The sequence below is a fragment of the Erinaceus europaeus genome, chromosome 3, assembly GCF_950295315.1.
Source record: "Erinaceus europaeus chromosome 3, mEriEur2.1, whole genome shotgun sequence".
NCBI lineage: Eukaryota > Metazoa > Chordata > Mammalia > Eulipotyphla > Erinaceidae > Erinaceus > Erinaceus europaeus.
The window spans coordinates 134474253-134495765 of record NC_080164.1 but is presented as its reverse complement, the minus strand read 5'-3'; the positions used below and the strand labels follow the sequence as shown (position 1 = coordinate 134495765).

The 21513-nt window shown below is 36.0% G+C and overlaps 1 protein-coding gene across 1 annotated transcript in view; it reads right to left on the bottom strand.

The window, feature by feature from the left end:
- EPHA5 (EPH receptor A5) overlaps nt 1–21513 on the bottom strand; it is a 116633-nt gene that overhangs the window by 72538 nt on the left and 22582 nt on the right. The window contains exons 2-3 of the mRNA XM_060188460.1: nt 12677–12741; nt 10291–10457 (exon numbers count right to left, since the gene is read on the bottom strand). Of these exons, the coding sequence (XP_060044443.1) occupies nt 10291–10457; nt 12677–12741 (232 nt within the window). The remainder of the gene's footprint in view (nt 1–10290; nt 10458–12676; nt 12742–21513) is intronic.

Below are 21513 nucleotides of genomic sequence, written 5' to 3'. Positions count from 1 at the left end.
ATGTGGTTTGCTTGAGGTTCTAATGTGGAACACCATGTATGCCAGTTTATATGCAAATTATTCTATCATATAAAACAAACTCAAAGTAATGAAATATTATTTAATGATACTATTCATCCTCATTCTCCTTCACCTTATGACCCAGGAATATCTCTCCTAGGGATTTCCCCAGGGAAAACAAGAATACCTATCTGAAATACATATGCATGCCAATGTTTATAGCAGAATAGTCTATAATAGCCAAAACTTGAAAGAGACCAAAATTCCCAAGAGCAGAGTAACAAAGGAAGTTGTGGTACATATATGCAATGAAGTACTATGCAGCTGATAAAAATGATAAGGTCACCTTCTCTGCAATATTGTGGTCAGAACTTGAGTATACCATATTGAATGAGACAAGCTGGAAAGAGAAAGGCAAGTATCAAATGATCTTCTTATAGGTAGAACTTAAGAGTAAAGGACAGTAGGGGAGGACATAAGGTAGAACCTGGGCTGAGTGCAGCATATTACACCAAAGCAAAGGACTGGAGGAAGGAGATGAAGGGAAAAGATGAAGGGACACTGGGATCCAGGGAGATGAGAGGCTGTAAACCATTAACCCTCTACCCAATAAAAAAAATTTTAAATATGTTCGTCACCACATTTCTATAAAACAGACATAGATAAAACCTGATGAAGATCATTCTGCCTATTAGCAACTATGTATAGGTTTATTTCCAGGAGCAAAGTGTCAATAGTTACTTGTTATTGTGCCTTGGACAACAATTTTGGACACCTGAAGGAAAATAATTCTGAGGCTACTCTATATGCCATTATAATTAAGGGAAAACATATCCCTTTACTAATTTACTGTATCACTGTATTCAGATAGGCTTTAAAGAAAAGTTATTTGTTTAAATGAAATATTCTCTAAACCATATTGCTCTAAATATTCATTATGAAGTTATTCATAAGGTAGAATATTTCTTGAGGTTTTCAGAAACCAGCAAGTTTATTAACATAATAAATTTCCCATACCATATATTATAAAGAGAAACTTATTTAATAGTTCCACTTAGTTAATACTTTAAACTAACTTAAGTATTTCAAGTCTTTGGATTAACACACCAGTGTCTCAGACTATCTTCAGTAAACCATAATAAATTGATACAATACTGGTATCAATTGAGGAGATTTAGGCATCCTTAAGTATTTGAAAACTAAAGATCTGTCTTGTATAGTAAATTTATGATAGTCACTTTATAGAACTTGCAATTTAAACATGAGTGAAAGGTCTTTCATGTTCTTGTCATCTTTTCTATACCAGACAATTTAATATTTAAATACTACATTAGAAAAATAGAAGGTGCTGAGACCGGGTGGTAGTGCAGCAGGTTAGCGCACATGGTAAAAAATAGAAGTTGTGATATATATATATATATACACTATGGAATACTACTCAGCTGTTTAAAATGGTGAATTCATCTTCTTCACCCCATCTTGTATGGAGCTTGAAGAAATCATGCTAAGTGAGATAAATCAGAAACAAAAGGATGAATATGGGATGATCCCCCTCATAGGCAGAAGTTGAAAACCAAGATCATAAGGGAAAACACTAAGCATAACTTGGACTAGAGTTGGTGTAATGCACCAAAGTAAAAGACTCTGGGGGTGGGGGTTCCTGGAACATGATGGCAGAGGAGGACCTAGTGGAAACTGAATTGTTACGTGGAAAACTGGGAAAAGTTATGCATGTACAAACTACTGTATTTTACTGTGTACTGTAAACCACTAATCCTCCATTACAGAATTTTTTTTTAAAAGTAAAATGCAGCTATCAAGAACAATGAACCCACCTTCTCTGACCCATCTTGGACAGAGCTAGAAGGAATTATGTTAAGTGAACTAAGTCAGAAAGATAAAGATGAATATGGGATGATCCCACTCATCAACAGAAGTTGACTAAGAAGATCTGAAAGGGAAACTAAAAGCAGGACCTGATCAAATTGTAAGTAGGGCACCAAAGTAAAAACCCAGTGGTGAGGGGTAGACATGCAGCTTCCTGGGCCAGTGGGGGGTAGGAGTGGGTGGGAGGGATGGGTTACAGTCTTTTGGTGGTGGGAACGGTGTTTATGTACACTCCTAGCAAAATGTAGACATATAAATCAGTAGTTAATTAATATGAGAGGGGGAAAATCAATTGTATGTCTCAAAGTTTCTCAAAACACAAACTGAATCTTTTTAATATATAGGCTATGTATTTGATATGCGGACTCTCTCAAAAGCCTAGACCAAGTAGATTAGAAGCATCCAATAGCACAGCTATATACAAGATACTGGATACTGTACAGCAAACCCTAACAAAAGGACCTTTCAAAGTTAACCCAATTAACAAATAATGTGATGATAACATTAACTATCGATTGTCTTTTTGAACCCTAAGACAGCAGGAACCTCACATCTCCACTATAGAGCCCCTACTTCCCCCAGTCCTGGAACCCTTGGATAGGGCCCACTTTCCCGTATGCATCTCCCAATCCAAACCAAATAATATTGCATCCTCCGATCACAACATAACCAATGCAACGATTGCCACCTCAACATGCTTCACCTCAGACTGTGTCCAGAGACTTCACGTGTGGAATGACAACCCTTCAGCTTCATTACTCGGGTGAGACCTTTCCTTTTATAGTACACTCTAATTTCATCTCAGGTAGTTCACTTTCCAACAAAGTCCCATAACCTAGATATACACCAGTTTCTGTGAGAGAGAGCTTATGTTCACACATATCCATAAACTACTGCAAAATATATACCTGAAAGCACAAGTACACTAGAGTTTGCAGTGAGTACCTCCCTAACACTTCCTCTGCACTGTTCCAAGCTTGGGATCCATGATTGTTCAACAATTTGTTTGGCTTTGTATGTTAACTCTCTTTTCAATCACCAGGTTCCAGATGCCACCAGGATGCTGGCCAGGCTTCCCTGGATTGAAGACCCCACCAATGTGTCCTGGAGCTCAGCTTCCCCAGAGACACACCTAACTAGGGAAAGAGAGAGGCAGACTGGGAGTATGGACCGACCAGTCAACGCCCATGTTCAGCGGGGAAGCAATTACAGAAGCCAGACCTTCTACCTTCTGCAACCCTCAATGACCCTGGGTCCATGCTCCCAGAGGGCTAGAGAATGGGAAAGCTATCATGGGAGGGGGTGGGTTATGGAGATTGGGTGGTGGGAATTGTGTGGAGTTGTACCCCTCCTACCTTATATTTTTGTTCATTAATCCTTTCTTAAATAAAAAATTTAAAAAAAAGAAATTGTCAACTGTCTTAGTCAATGCAGGATGTTACAGCAAATGTCATACAATAAGTAACTGAAACAACAAATACTTATGTATCACAATTCTGAAGGCTGAGAAATCTAAGATTAACGTACCAGCAGATCTGATTCCTAACTTGTAGACAAACATCTTCTTGCTGTATCCTCATATGATAGAGGATACAGAAAAGCAGAAAGAATATAAACTGGATCAGTCTCACCTCTGTCAACAGTCATCTCCAACAAGAGCAATGTAATAGACCCCCTTTGTGGACTCCTATAGGACCTTGCCCTCAACGTGGATAAACAAGGGTAGGAAATGTAACTTATCCACTGAACCACCTCCCAGGCCACCAAAAATAAATTCCTTTTTTAAAAATATTTATGCATTAGATAAAGACAGCCCAAAATCAAGAGGGAAGGGGGTGATAGAGAGGGAAAGAGACAGATACCTGCAGCACTGCTTTACCACCCACAAAGCTTTCCCCCTGTAGGTGGGGACCAGAGGCTCGAACCTGGGTCTTTGTGCATTGTAATGGTGGTCAACCAGGTGCGCTACCACCTGGGCCCTCCAAATTTACTCCTTAGTGCCCAAATTCTCAAGCTTGACCACTCTACCTAGGCTACAAATGTAACTTCTGAATTAGACTTACACAAATCTAAACTATGAACTACTACTACTTTTGATACCTTTAGCATACATTTTGTTTTCTTAGAGATATACATCGACAGCTAAGTGATAAAGAGATTTTATAGAGAGATATATTTACAGACACAGTTCAAGCTTCAGCACAGTAGAAAAACTGATGACTAACTTATATGAAACCCTGGATTGCATCTCTGGCATTAAACAAAAAAAGGAAGGAAGGAAAGAAAAGGGCAGACAGAGGTAAATGTATAGATACAGTTAAGTTAGATGTAGTATACAATCAGTAATGAACTTATGTGCACTACTAGTGCAACTGAATATAACTGATAACTAGCTAGAAATCACTATCAACATCTGATGACATGATATCATCCATTTACCTTAGTGATTAATAGTATTTTAATATTTTTCTGATATTAGTATTAATTTTTTTCTTTTTTTGTTGAGATAATGCTGATTTATAAGATTTTGTTTTATGAATGTACTTCCACATCTGTTAAAATTATGTTTACACTTTGTCCACCACCAAAGTGTTTTGATCAAAGAACTTATGATATATTTTAATTTTTTAAGTAATTAAAACTATAAGGTGGCACAAATGTTATACCTTATCACCTTCACTACTTTCTTCTTAATATCCAGTAATTCAATCTGGTATCAAAACAAAGAAGACAGTAAACCAGAGAAGCATGACTAATGAAATAACTTTATATCTCAGAATTATACTCATCATTATGCCATCTATTTTTGCAGATTGCAAGAATCTGTGGAATAAATTGAATAACCTTGTACTACTTGAATAGTCTGCAATCACAGCAGAGCCTATAATATTTGCATGTTACAATCAACATAAAGTCCGTGTCTACCCAACTATGCAAAACTATGTGTGAAATTAAACTTGACTGGGTAGGTTCTCTTGAGTAGACTGATTGAGGTCCTGGGTTCCATCCTTCATTGCACATACAGTGGAGCAATGCTTTGTCTTTTTGCCTTATCTACGGAAAATGAAACACATTAAATGAATCTTCTTAATAGCCATAGTAGCTGTTCTGGCCTAATGTATATAATGTAGAGTAGATCATTCACGAAGCATGTATACATATTATTTTCAGTTTCTGTGATTTTGATTTAAAAATCCAGGTACAGAGTTGACTCAAACTGTATCTTCTCAAGTAAATTCAGATTCACAGCTTAGTGCATTAAATATTCATAATATTTTGGAAGCGCTGAAATCATGTAAATACATATAAAAAGAGCAAAATAAATTGATATTAAAGTCATCTTCCTCTTCTGTTACTATACCTTGCTTCTAAGCAAGAGATTTGACATCAGATGCAGCACTGGGACTTTCAAAACCAGGTCAGTGGTCACAAGGGTGCTTTTCTTGGGCTCTAAGGAAACAATGAACTAACAGAGTACTATTAGCATTACTCCTACTAATGATAACTAGATGAAGCTACAAATAAACAGTCAAAATAGCATGAATGTACAGAAATATTTGTGTTACATAAAATGATGGCAATCAAAGAATGTTGAATCAGTCACAATGAAGTTCAGAAACGTAAGAATACTGAAGCAAATAACACTGATATTTTAAATAAATCAAATAGAATAATTTTGATTACCTAATAAAATTTCAATAAATCAAATAGGACACTCCAATTGAATTCTAGGTATAATTCATATGCATTATAGACCCAGATTTTAAAAATTATATCATTTACATGCTAAAATAAGCCATTTCTCACAGATTTTCAGAAGCAACTATCTCACATGAATATTTATCTGTATAGCAAAATCAAGTTTATATGTGAAAACAACTTTGGACTTGGGGAAATGTTTTCTTACCAGAATACATTAGAGATACCAGTTAGAATGCAGACCAGAGGGAGTCGGGCTGTAGCGCAGAGGGTTAAGCGCACATGGCACAAAGCGCAAGGACTGGCGTAAGCAACCTGGTTCAAGCCCCTGACTCCCCACCTACAGGGGAGTCATTTCACAAGTGGTGAAACAGGTCTGCAGGTGTCTACCTTTCTCTTCTCCTCTCTATCGTCCCCTCCTCTCTCCATTTCTCTCTGTCCTATCTAACAATGGTGACAATAACAATAAAACAAGGGCAACAAAAGGTAATAAACAAATAAATATTTTTTAAAATGCAGACCAGATACAATTTTAAGCAATCCTCCCAGTGGTAAAGATGTCTATCAACAGCTATAGCTATACTACATGACTTTATCATATTCCTCAACCCAACTATCATAATAATATTTTGGTGAACTTAAGTAATCAAATAAAGTGTTTTTGACTCATTTTTACATGATACAAAAAACTTAAGTAATCAGATAAAGTGTTTTAACTCATTTTTACATGATAATCAATAACCAAGGCCAGCAAAAGAGCTCACTTTTATAATACATTGTTTCATCATGTGTGCAACTTGAATTCAAATCCTGCCCCACTGCACTGAAAAAAGCTCCAGTTCTGTGATTTCTTTCCCTTTATCTCTGCCTCTCTGTTCTTTCTATCTGAAAATGTCAACCATAGTGGTGAAGCCCCATAGATGACGCAAAAGCAAAACAAAAGTCACTAAATCTAGGGCCAGAGCACAACAGAACTACATAGGATTTGTATGTGCTAAGTCTAAGGTTTGAACCTGAAGCATCAACCACCAATAGCCACAGAACTTTGGTGTCTCTTTTCACATTTCTATTTTTTTTTTATCATTGAACAGAGTCAGAGAGAAATTGAGAGGGGAGGGAAAGATAGGGAGAGATAGAGAGACAGAGACAGAGAGAGACAGAGAGAGACAGAGAGAGACACAGACCCCAAGACCTACAGCCCTGCTTCACCACTCATGAAGCTATCCTTCTGCAAGTAGGGACCAGAAGCTTGAACATGGGTCCTTGCACACTGTAATCTGGGCGCTTAACCATATGCACTACTGCCTTTTGTTATTGTTTTTTGTTTGTTTGTTTGTTTGTTTTGCCTCCAGAATTATTGCTGGGCCTCAGTGTCTGCACTACGAATCCACTGCTCCTGGAGGCCATTTTTCCCATTTTGTTGCCCTTGTTGTTGTTGTTACTATTGTTATTGCTGTTGTTGCTGTTGGATAGGACAGAGAGAAATTGAGAGAAGAGAGGAAGACAGAGAGGGGGAAGAGAAAGAATGACACTGGCAGACCTGCTTCACCGCTTGTGAAGCAATGCTCTGCAGATTGGGAGCCTGGGGCTGAAACCAGGATCCTTAAGCAGGTCCTTGTGCTTCGTGCCATATTGCACTTAACCTGCTGTGCTACTGCCCAGCCCCCTATTTCTGGTTTTTAAATGTACAGCTTTTTAGGAAGATTTAGATACTTACAATACTGGTGAGTCACAGATACGTAAATTCACAGTAAGTATAAATGCATATCTAAGCCAAAAGGTGACTAGACAAAGACACAAAGATCCTTACACTATGGAGGGTTATGATATTCACAGCAACAATAGGTAACATTTTAAATATCTTCTTTTTTAACCTTTTCAATATAAATATTGTGCTGTTTTGACTTATAAACTCTAAGGAGTGATCGCCCTTCCAGGAGGGAACAAAAGGTTTCACGTTGTAAAACGTAAATTGAACCTTGAAATTTTTTTTAAAAAGATCATCGTTGAGATAGAGTCTATGGAGAGTGGTGGATAGGGTATTTCAAGTAATTTTTGCAACACACTCGAGCTAGAAATGTATGGAATTCTTTGGGGAGTTAAGAGAGAAAACAGTTCATTTGAGGGAAATGTGGTGGAATATAAGATCACAAAGATAGCAGGAGCTAAGCTCCAGAGAACATAGATTCCAGGCTGAACAATTTGGACCATCATTTTCTGCATTAGTGGAAACACTGAACAGTGTAACAGGAAAAAAAAATTGAGAGAGAATAAGGCAATGAATAGCAAATGCCTCAAGAAAACTTCAAACGCAAGAGGAGTCTTGTGCATTCTCTCTTCCCCTGCTGCCGTTAATGGAAATAATCAACAGGAATGCTGAATGATTACAGTATATTTTTTCTCTGTGGGAGAGGGAGATTATGTACTCAGAACCATAAAGCATTTTGCTTGCAAAATTAATTCAAATTGACTTACATACAAGCACTGTCACTTGAATTGAAAACAGTTGGGGCGGATAGAAGATGACAAATAACAATCAAAATATTCCCCCCAAATACCTGGTGTTTGGCCCCTGGGGCCCTCTACAAGGCCTGTTTTAGTCAGCATTTTCATTAATGAGTAGAAATATGGAACACGAAAAATCATTATGTTCATACTTGAAAGCTAGCTAAAATATCAGAGAGAGCAGAAGATTTTTCAGATGTAATATAATTTTAAGTCTAGACTTTGTTATGGATCATATCATCTGACAAAGAAATATATAGACAGAAATATAGAAATCTCCATCTACAAAAAGGGGAAAGGAAAATATTAACATTCCTTATAAAATAAGTATAAATTATAGTGGGAACTGACTTTTAATACAGGTTTGACATCATAAGAGAAATAACAGTAACCTGTATATGTCCTTTCTCAAATTCTATTCACATTTATTCTCCCTCTTTTAAACATACCAATGGGGAAGGGGTCCTGATTCAGATGAATTAAGGATTTGAATAGAAAGCTAAGAAGAGAAGTACGGATAATACAGCTGTACAAACTATAAACTAGAGAGAAAAAAATATGGGTTTGAATGGAGGGAGCAAGTATTTTATAGTATCAACTATAACAGGAAGACATTGAATTATATTTTCTTAAGGAAGTTTTACCTTAATAGCAATCTAATGGATGAAAATTTTAACTATGTAGTTTCAGATGGGTCAAAGAGAAAGGAGTAACAAGAAGATATGAAGCATAAAAGTCTTTTTTCCTGTCTATATTTATGAGTTTCTTTATAAAGGACAAGAGTTTTGAGAGACTCTGAAAAACAAAATATTTGCACTATTTTATAGGGACTGGAAAAAACAAACAGCATATAAAACATGTGATTGTCAATACTTTGCACAGATATTCTGCATTTACTTTTAATTCATAACTGCACATGTCAAAAACTAAATACATTCATCTCATGTGCAATAAAAGAGCTGGACATCTGAAAGAACTTTCTTCATAATTGCTAAGTTTCCATGTGGGAAATCTAATGCAAAATTATTCTTGTAAACGTCAGTGTATGCTAATTGACTATCTAGAATTCCTTAAATTATTTATCTTAATTATCTTACAGGATGGGTGCGCTTTTTGGTCTTTTTTAAAATAAAATAAATACAAAGCTACTTTGGAATAGAATTGTTCTTCATTATACTGGCATTTGCATTATATTGTATAATATCTACTCCCTTTAGAATGCTTTTTTTTCACTGTCCAAATAAAAAGCTTTCCTATATCCATTAATGTGTTCTTTTTTTTTAAATCCACTTCAGCATTACTGTAATCTTTATTAGCCTCTCCATGCTCAGTGCGGGCCTCAATGCATGGTATTATCTCTCTTTTCCTTTGTAGAAAGCAAAGTCAAACTAAATTAAGTTTCCAGTAAAACCCACCTTGATGGTAACAAAAATATCGAAGATTAGCAGTGATCAAATATTTCTTCTCATCTTTATTAAATTTGAGGGAGAGAGAATCATATGCAACACACATACATACACTTTTGCGCAATATGCAAATTGGAATAGAACTAACCAGTTTAAATTGGTTTTGGTTGAAAAGAATCCCCATGAAGCACTAACAATGTATTCACAATTCATTTTGAGTAAGCTAAATTTGAATTATTTTCAACTTCTAAAGTAAATAAACTCTTTCTATCTCAAAGCAATCAGAAAATAAGACAAAGTGATAATAAAATTAAAGAAAAACAAACTACAAACTCCTATTTTTGAAGTGTCCTCATTGTAAGGCCATTGTTTATTCTTTTTCCCCTAGGCAGAGAGTAGGTTACTTTGTTTTCCTTTTAGTACAAAGATGATTTAAGTCAATATTCTGAAATCTTTCTCAAATGAATAAATTATTATGAGTGATCGTAATAGCCCCTAAGAGCAACATAAGAAAAGATCACAAAAGAACACTTAGCCTATTTAGGTAGAACAGAAAATATAGCACTAATAAAAACAGAAATTGCAACACAATTCAGAGTTGATGCCCAGGGGATGTAGATGCTTACATATTGTGTGCTCCAGGAAGTACGGAGAACTCAGTGGGGAAAAGGTAGGTTCCACTAGAGCAAAGGAGGCAGGTGTATTTTGTCAGCACTTAGAAGGAAAACATATGGAAAAAGAGCAATAGTGGAATTTCTATAAGGACTTAATCTGCTTTAAATAAACACTGTACCCATTAATGTTATTCTCATAAGAATAAGCCTTGATAATACTAGCTAATATTTTCCAGGAAACAATGCTATTTACATCCATGCTTAGATCATATAGGTTAATCAATATTAAATGTCCCAAAAGTTTATGGAAATAATTCCAATATGAGTAGAAAAAAGCAGAAACCATCTTCAAAGTGTGAGTAGATAAATTTTTAAAGACATTAATATGAGATTCCTAGTTTAAGTGGAGAAGAGGAAAGAATGTCTTAAATAATACTTCAGATCAGTCTATTGGGTGTACTTTTACTAAACCAAATGATTCAATTAGAAAAATGTGATAATCATTATGTGGCTTATTCATCTAAACACTTTCATAATTTTAGTTCAAATAAGAGCCATACGCAACTTTCACCTTTAAAAATAGTTATGTTCTTAAGCTAGCTAATTTTTGTAAACTCTAGACTTATAGTTTGCTGCTACGCAGTTACTCAACAAAAACATAATTATAAGATAGATTTTATTCCAACCCCCTCCTAAAAAAGTGGTGTAATTTAATTATAAAAAATAGACTATCAGGTCACTAAAATTCGTTGGTGCCCATAGGTGTGTGTTGCTACATGAAAGAAATCTATCTGAAAAGTCATCCAGCTAGTGTGTGACTCCTGAGTAGGCAAAACTATGGAAACCATGGAAAGAATAAGAGTGTCCTAGGACTAGAGAGGACAAAAGGAGAGAGGAATGAAATATGACCAGATGAAGCACAGGGGATTTTTAAGGCAATGACACTTTTCTATATGATGTTGTATGGTGAACACATGTCTTTACAAATTTGTTAAAACACACAACATGAAGATGTCACTTTGCCATGTGTGTGACCTAGGTTTGTGCCAGTACTTCATGACACTACAGGGGACATGGGTTCTTTCCCTCTCTTTCTCTGTCTCTCAGTCTTTGATTTTTTTCTTTCTGGAAAAAAGTTGGTTAATTGTAGTTAAGTCCCTGAGATGAAAAAACAAAACACAGTGGGCCGGGTGGTGGCACACCTGATTGAGCACACATGTTACAATGCACAAGGACCCCAGTTCAAGCTCCTGGTCCCCACCTGTAGGGGAAAGCTTTGCAGGTGGTGAAGCATGGCTTCAGGTGTCTCTGTCTCACTCCCTCTCTACCACCCTCTTCCTCTATATTTCTGGCTGTCTCTATCCAATAACTAAATAAAGAAAATAAAATTTAAAAAACACAGAATGTAAAACAATATAAGGTAATTAATATGAACTCTGGCCTTCAGTTAATGAAAATGTTTCAACACCAATCAATTATAACAAGCATACACAATATGAGTAGGATCTTGTGCGCATGTTTTGGATGTAATATATACATGTTATCTTAAACATAGTCTATTGATTAACACTATCAAATGATTATAAAATTTGCAAACATTTCAAATTTAAAAATCATTCAATGAAACATCTTTGCAAATATTTCTAGTGAAGAATTAAAAAATTGAAAGAAAACTTTTCAATGATAATTAACCTGATAACTCAAGAAACATTTAATATTACTGGACCGTATAGTAGTTTCTTTAGTATTTTCATGTCCAACTGTAGAGAACAAAATTGTATTGAAGCCTCAGAAACAACAAACATTATAATCTAATTCAACAATAATCAATGACTTTTATTCTCTGTTTAATGTAGCCAAGACAAAGGCCAATGAATAGCAAGTCAAGCTACATATAAATACATTTTCTTTAGTGAACATATATATATATTTATATATATGATATTCACTAAACAAACATCACATTCCGTGGTCTGGAATGTGGCGCAGTGATAAGGCTTTGGACTCAAGCATGAGGTCCCAAGTCAGAGTTCGATTCCCAGCGGCACATGTGCCAGAGTGATGTCTGGTTCTTTCTCTCTCCTCCTATCTTTCTCATAAATAAAATAAAAATCTTTGAGAAAAAAAAAAGAAACATCACATTCCTTTATGAAGAAATATATAAAGAAGAAAATAATGCAACTGCTTACCAAACATTAAAATTACTTTCCTATTTGCCACCTTCTCCCAGTAAAAGCTAAAGGTCACCTTCCTTCTCCACATATATACCCCCTCTTGTCTTTCACACTTATTTTTGTCTTTGTCAAGACCTCACTGCTTTCAGCCAACTTTTTTGTTCAGATAGACAAGAGACAGAGAAATAAAGGGGATACCACAGCATAGAAGCTCTAGTGGCTTAACCTGGCTAAGGTTTATGGCAAAGCAGATAAAGGATTCTGCCACTCCATATCCCTTTTCTCTTAACAGTACATAGATTCAGTTGATTTTCAGCTAAGCGTGATATTTAACATGATGTCCACTCAAATATCTTATGCATGCCATGAGAAAAATTTCATAAACACTTACCCCGTTTTTTGGAAAAGCAATCCATCCCAGGTCCCCCATGACAGTACGTGAATCCAATAAATTCACTGAAAGACAAAGAACACAAAACTGAGTTAAAAAGCAGCATCAATGTTACCATATTGTTAAAAAGCAGTGCATGTTTCTTATATAACTAAAATTAAACATTCATTATGATACCCATACAAGGTTGATTATTTAAAGACCATTATCTAGATACAAGAGAAGAAATTATTATGAACAATTATTGGAGAGCAATTAAGAAAAAAATACATAAACATGTTGTTACTCTCAAATGCTTTTCTTTTTGTTGAACAAAACTGAACTAAAGAAAATGTTAAGAAAGAAAAAAAATGAAAGATTAAATTTCACAGAAAGAAAGGATGATGCCACTTTTAAAGCAATCAAGGTTTGGAGGTTGGGTAGCAATTATCTGAGGTAGAACTCAGACAGTGTTTCTGCTTTGTCACAGGCACAACCCAGGTTCAAGCCCAGACCCTACTTCACCGAAGGAAGGTTCAGTACTGTGGCCTCTCTCTCTCTCTCTCTCTGTCTGTCTCTCTCTCTTTTTGTCTCTATCTTTATTTCGGTCCATTTGGGGGAAGCAAGTCAGTCTATAAGGGTGAAGCCCCAGTGATGACCAAATAAATAAATAAATAAATCTAGATTTCGAGATCAAGATATAGTCATAAAATCATATCTAAATAAATTGATATCTTATGGAAAGCTATTTTGAAACAATAAACAGATGGCTACTATTAATCAACCATAAACTATTCCCAAGTTTGTAACATTTTATTATCTTAAACAAAATCTGTAATCCAAATTACAAGTTTAATTAAGAAAAAAATCTAACCATTCTTAATCACCCAAAGAGATTATAACCATTCTCAAAGTTATTGGCTGGTAAATATCCACTGTATTTCAGAAAATATCATCTCTATATAATCAAATGCTTCTTACAGAAATATCAGATACACTTTTGAAAGGTAGGTCTCAGCTATGGCAAGGTATCTTAAAATATGGCGACCCTCCCAGTGTACAGTGCCATGACTCCAAAAGGAATTCATGGATGAAAATGTACATGTGGGGGCCAGGTGGTGGCTAGCACACATAGTTAAGTGCACACATTATATCACTCAAGGACCTGGGTTCAAAACCCTGGTCCCCACCTGCAAGGGGAAAGCTTCATGGGTGGTGAAGAAGGTCTGCAGGTATATCTCTGTCTCTCTTCCTCTCTATCTCCCCCTCCCCTCTCAATTTCTCTCTGTCTCTGTACAATAATAAATAAATAAATAAATAAATTTTTTTAAAAAGAAAAGAAAATGTACATATGAACACATATACACACATTCACTCATGGTGTGTGTATCTCAACATGTTCACTTACTGTCCTATGAGAACCAAGCTAGCTGTACAACCCAAAATACTTGAACTCTGACTCAAAGAACATCTTTACAACCTATTATGCCACAATCCACTGTGCAACTAACCTACTTTTAAACAGCATGGTGTTTGAAACCAAAGGAGATTAGCTGGCTTATTCCTTGTCAGGGGTACTATAGCTTTCACTGCACTCAAGGGTCAGTTTCTTCAAGAGCTACCAATGTTAACATGAGTCTATCAGCAATGCTAAAGCTGAGGTACTAAATAAATAACAGTTGATAGGATGAGAAGTGTGTTTAAATAGCCTATTATAGAATATAAGATAAAAATATTTTGACTTGAGAAAGATGAAAAGAATTCTTAGGATCCCAAATGAAATGAAAATCTTCTACACACTACAGACATGCACATTTAAGCATAATGTTGCTTTATATGCAAACATGTATATGCTATAAGCTGTTAATAATCTATATAAAGATTCATAGAAATATATAAATATGGCCAACATCATCATGTACATATACACACACATATACAGACATATATGTGCATATTCAATATGCTTATGCTTATCTAGTACCTTCTTTTTTTTTTTTGCCTCCAGGGTGATTGCTGGTGTTTGGTGCCAGCATTACGAGTCCATTGCTCCTGGAGGCTATTTTTCCCATTTTGTTGCCCTTGTTGTTGCCCTTGTGGTTGTTAACAGCTGTTGTTGTTGTTGGATAGGACAGAGAGAAATCGAGAGAGGAGGAGAGAAAAATAAACACCTGCAGACCTTCTTCACCGCTTGCAAAGCGACCCCTCTGCAGGTGGGGAGCTGGGGGCTTGAACCAGGATCCTTACTTGCCTCCTTGCGCTTTGCGCCATGTGCGCTTAACCTCTGCGCTACTGCCTAGCCCCCAATCTAGTACCCTCTTTAAGTATTGTGGTCTTTAGCTACAAAAGTGCAAGCCTGTTTAAAAATGTATTAACCAAGACTACTCACACAATATTGAATTTGGAAATAAAATTCTTGTAAATAAATTTAGAGACACAAGCTTTGGTGAAAAAAAACTATTGCCTAAAAACAATGACAGTGGTCAGCAGTGTTGAACTCTGGTGAGCACACATATTACCAAGCCTGAGAAACCAGGTTCAAACCACCATTCCCAGCCTATAGGGGGGAAGCTTCACAAAAAGTGGAGCAGTTCAATACCTTTCTCTCTCTCCCTTTCCCTCTCCCTCTCCCTCTCTCTCCCTCCCTCTCTCTCCCTCTCTCTCTCTCTCCCCTCTCTCTCCTCTCTCTCCCTCCTCCCTCTCTCCCTCCTTCTCCCTCTCCCTCCTCCCCCTCTTTTTCTTTCTTTATTTCTCTCTCTGAAAGAAAAACAAAAAAGTAGAGTTACTCTTCAAGTAGCAAACCTGGGTGATAACCATCGTGGCAGATAGTTAAACAAACAAACAGAATGATGACCAAAAAATGTTGGTTTCACTACCCACTGATCTGGCACATCCGCCAATCACACCACTAAATCTAATTGTTCAGCTAGAACCATACATTATTTTTCTCTACTTCTGGCTTTCTCAGTTTCCATGGGAATAAGGTTACATTAAATTTAAATGTCCTTGTCCTCATTTTAGTGTTTCTGGGACACTAGAACTATGTCTAGACATGACTAAACACCAGAGAATTGCAGAACCCAAATAGTTATGTTTATTCATCTTAATGATCCACTTGAATCATTTTTGGTATTGAGTAGGAGCACATCTGTGCAACTAGACAAAAGTAGAACAAGTTTGCAAACTATAGCACTTTCATTATGAAGGCAGTCACACTGAACTTAATCCTGTAGCGACAAACGGATGTGCATAGGAATTCCAGGAATTCATAACTGACCTGCCATGAAAAACACAGGCATTCCTTGTAGATCATTCAATAGCAGGTGGATCCTGAAACACTCATTACCACCAGGCAGAATTACAGGTGTTTTTGATAAAACTGACCTCAGTCACTTAAATTCACCTTAATATAAATTATCAACCTTATTCTTTTTTTTTTTGGTTGAAAAATATGTGTATAAGAAAATCAATAAATCAAAATGAATAATTTGGTAATATGGTTTACTTGAAGTTTTTAATATAGTGATATATTACTAGATACATGAAAGCAATTACAATATAAATGTATGCTATCATTGTTAGGATGTTCTGGTCAAAAGATTTTCTTCAAATAAACCTCTTAAGAGAGGTTTATAGGAAATTTATGCATGCTTCTCCTCTCTACTATCTAAAAATGCTTTCTTCTAAGAAACAGATGATTTCATAAAATTCATAATATAAAGAAGATATTTACATATTCTATTAATGAATTCGAAATTGAGAAGTAAAATTGGGTGTTTGGACTAATTATCTGAAAATATTATATTATGATTTTGTTCATATAATGTGGAGCAAATTGTAACTTAATGACTTGGGGAAATAACTAAAATTACATATATAATTTATACATGATTCATAATTTATATGTGATAGATAACCTTCATCTATGTAGGTATAAACATACAGATGGCTAGATAAAGAAAAAGAGGTTGTGTTATCCCCCCCCACACTGTGTATTACTGTTTTAACTGCCTCAAATCAATTGCTTTTTGAGAAAGCTGCTTCTGCTTCCTTCTTTTTAAATTTCAATAAGCTATTATTACTGAATATTATAGTACACAATTCATATCTCAAAAACACTGAATGTACAGAATGCATTGTTCCCTTGAATGAAAATTCTGAGATTAGCATATACAGCACAACTAAATATCTATTTGCTTTATAAATTAATTATTAGATGAGTAGGCAGATCATAGTTAAATCAACATGCATCTTTGGTTCCACTATGGACATCTAGTAATGTCTGCAGGTTTTGTCAAAATTATTATTTGTTCTAAACTCTGAAACCACCTTTCCAGACAATATTTTAAGTATACCTTTATGTTAGTTATCAGGTTCAGGCAAAAATTACTAAAGTCATGGGCCCCTTGGAATATACCTAAAATAGACTTTCTAGTGTCTTCCCACACAAAGACCCCCTACACACACACACACACACACACACACACACACACACACACACACAATTTCATCTGTTCTTTTCCTACCTTTGGATTCCTGTTTAATAAACAATTTGTCTCGCTTTATATCTTACCACCTTTCAACCACAAAGTTGCAGGCACGACTATAATGCCATCCTGGCTTCCCTGGGCAGGTAACCTCACCAGCATGTCCCAAAGTCTCACCTCTCCATACCCCTACCCGACTAGGGGAAGATAGAAACAGGCTAGGGATATGGATTGATCTGCCAACATCTATATCCAGCAGAGCAGCAATTACAGATGTCAGACCTTGCACCTTATGCACTCCATAAAGAATTTTGGTCCATATGCCAGAAGGATAAAGAAAAGGGATTCGTGGGGCCGGGTGGTGGAGCACCTGGTTGATGAGAACACTTGTTTCATTGTGCAAGGACCCAGATTCAAGCCCCTGATCCCCATTTGCAGAGGGAAAGCTTTGCGAGTGGTGAAGCAGTAGTGCTACAGGTATCTCTCTTTCTCTCTCCCTCCCTATCACCCTCTTCCCTCTCAATTTCTGACTGTCTCTACCCAATAAAGACAATAAATTAAATAAAAAAGAAAGAAAGAAAAGAGACAGTTCCAATGGAGGGAATGGGACATGGAATTCTGGTGGTGGGAAGTATATGAAAATGTACCCCTGTTACCTTATAATCTTGTTAATCATTATTAAATCACTAATAAGATTTCATAAAAATATATTTATGTATGTGTGTCTATATATGTGTGTGAGGGGTTAATATCTGTAATAGCATCTTATAAGGTTTCCAGCTAGACATCCTTAAAGCAACTCAAAATTCCCACAGTCCCCATATCACATTTCAGAAAGAATTACTAGCTGAAATGTAATTAGTGTCAAAGTTGAGAAACCATAGCATAAGCTGGTATGTATTACTAAAGAAAATATCCATGTTCACAATTTTATATACAGTGAATAAGAAGCATGATACAAGTGAACATACTTGTATATTTTGTCTTATGAATCAAAACAAAGCTCTCATCTAAGGCTTAAGATAGCAATAAGAGTTAAACAAGTCTTATTTGGGGCAAAAGTGAGTATTTGAAATACCCAGCATTTCAAAATTATATTTTCCTATAATCAATGCAAGTACTACAAGTATTCTTGTTTATACCTTAATAAGATGTTAATATCCATGATGATGTGCATGAGATAACCGTTCATCCTCCTATAACTCACCCCCATAACACCCCATCCCTCCAAAGTTTAGAGTGTATTTTTGAGAGTGAATATTTGGAAGTTAATTTCCCAATTTCTTTACTGAATAACTTAAAAGAGGAGATTGGCAATAATAAAGGACAGTTGCTAAGTATCTTCTGTGCTACAATTACAGTAATTAAATTGTTCTGAACACTATATATGCTTGTTGTAAGTTGCAATATATCCACAATGAGTATTGATCTTCATTTTACAAGTTAATTAAAACTTGTCCAAGAGAAGAAACTAACAAATATAATTAGAGAAAACATTTGATACCACAGTTACTGTGGAAAACATTGACATCAGAAATACGGAATTTTTTTTTATTCTGTTATTTAGAGTTTTAAATTGTCACACCATTAAATTGAAAGAGACTTCAAGGTCATTCCTCTCCCCCCCACACCACCACTACACTGTCTAGTTATGATAAAGATGAATATATTGGTTAGTATACTAATCAGTAATTAAGAAAGGGATTCCCCAACAGAAATAGCTCTACAGGAGTCATTGAATATGCAGACCAAAGTTAAAATAGGGGAAAAACTCACTTACATGGGAAGGTTTTTTTTAAATCTTTATTTATTTGATAGAGACAGCCAGATATCAAGAGGGAAGGGGACACCTGTAGCCCTGCTTCACCACTTGAAAATCTTTCTCTCTGCAGATGGGGACTGGGGATTTGAACCTGGGTCCTTTCTCATTGTAACATGTGCACTCAACCAGGTGTGCCACCACCAGAACCAGGGAAAAAATTTTTAACAAGTAGCATCAGCTGTCTGTACAACCAAATAGCAAGTAATCATATATATGGTAGGAATTAATTCAAATTAATTTTATGTATGCCTTTATTTTATTAGTTTTCATTAATAATCTCAAATCCCCTTCAGGACAGTCAGTGTGAGGCTGAGAGATACCTCACCTGATAGAGAATACACTTAACCATGCAATGTGGACCTGTGCTTGAAGGAAACTCCACAGGTGGTTGAATAGTGTTGTGATGTCTCTCTGTCTCTCTCCTCTGTTTCTTCCTCCTGTCTGTCACCTTCAATCTGAAAAAAAATATTCCACCATTCCAAGCAGACTATTTTTTCAAGGACCACCTAGCAATAACCCTGATGGGGAGGAAAAGGGAGGGAGAAGAGGAGGGGAAGGAGGAAGAAAAACCAATTACAACTCATTCTTTTTCTTGAAATTCAGGGGGAGCATGGAGAGAGTACAGTAAAACAGAATGTTCCTAAGACTCTAAGACTTGAGTCTTCAATTGTAAATTCAGCAAAGAAGGGGGTTGGTGGTAGCACACCAGGTTAAGTGCACATAGTATAAAGCACAACAACCACCTACCTGTGCAAGGAGAGCCCTTGGCTCCCCACATGCAGGGGTCCCTTCACACATGGTGAAGCAGGCCTGAAGGTGTCTCTTTCTCTGTCCCTCTCTATCTTCCCCTCCTCTCTGTTCTCTCTAATCAAAAAACAAAAGCAGAGGAGGACCTAGAGGGGGGCTAGATTTTTATGTGTAAAGCTAAGAAAGGTTACACATGCACAAATTACTGTATTTTACTGTCAATTGCAAACCATTAAGCCACCCACCTACCCCACCCCCCAAAAAAGGGGGTGAAAAGGACTTCAGAAGCAGTGGATGTGTACAGCCTGTACTGAGCCCCAGCAATAACCTTAGAGGCAATAAATAAATGAATTAATTAATTCAACAAACGTTAAGGGAATACTTCAAATATAAGCAATAATTTATAGTTTTATAGTTAGATTATAGTTTTCAAATTATCAGTTTTCAATAGTTTATAGTTATAGTTTTCAAAAGATCATAGCTTGCTATATATCAGTCTGACTCCATTACTTCCTCATTAAATTTGCTGATATTAGCTCAAAAAGCAGAAAAAATCTACTAAATTTTCCAGAGAGAAGATATATTGGGATGTGCATTTTTTGAGAATCCAAATAGTCAAAACACAACTCAAGGACATTAGATACTATCTCTATTAGTGAGCAAAGCTTGAGAGAAGATGTGATCTGAGATAGCATAAAAATATACTATTATAATATATAATAATATGTAATATAATATATAATAATAGTATTATTGCACTATTAGTTCTATATTTCCACCAAATTCATTTTTAGTAATAAAGACACAATAATCACAGTAGTGAGACCTCACCTACACTCTGAAAAGTTGATGACCATCAGATAAAATAACCTCCTTTTCTAAAGATATTAGATCAAAGCCCTTTTACATACAGTATAGTTATGATGGTACCTTGCCTATAGCTTTCCATTAAACAACATGTTACAAGATTTAATTATAGGACACATTTAACTAATCTGTGAGCATGAACCCCAACAAAACAACTGTTCAGCTTCTCTGTTTTTACCATCAGAGATATTGCTGGAGCTCAGCGCCAGCACGACAACAATAGGACGATGAATCCACTGCTCCCCTTTTTTTCCCTTTTCTCTTTCTTTCTTTCTTTCTTTCTTTCTTTCTTTCTTTCTTTCTTTCTTTCTCTTTCTTTCTTTCTTTCTTCCTTTCTTCCTTCCTTCCTTCCTTTCTAATTTTTATGAGGTAGGGCAGAGAGGAACTGAGAGAGGCTAGGAAGATAAAGAAAGAAAGATAGACACCTGCAGCCCTGCTTCACTACTCCTGAAACAGAACCCCTGCAGGTGGGGAGGAAGGGGGCTGGAGCCTGGGTCCTTCCGATTGATAATGTGTGCACTTAACCCAGTGCACCACTGCCTGGACCCCTCCAGTTTCTCTTGATGATGCCTTTCAGTACAGATATGATTCCTTATATAAGTGGCAACTATTTCAAAAAAATAATTCACAAAATGAGTCAGAAAAAGAGTATACATTTTTTCCTATTAGAAAACTAACTTTGGCAGCTGGGGAGTGCCACACCTGGGTGCACACATACATTGCAATACACGAGGACTTGGGTACAAGCCCCTGGTCCTCATCGGCACAGAGGAAGCTTCACTAGCAATGAAGCAGTGCTGCAGGAATCTTTCTCTATTTCTCTTTACCTCCCCTTTGCCCCTTCAATTTTTCTGTCTTATCAAATAAAAATAATGAATAAATAAGTAACAGTAAAAAAGAAGACTAAATTTTATTTTTAAAAAGTGTATTCCTTG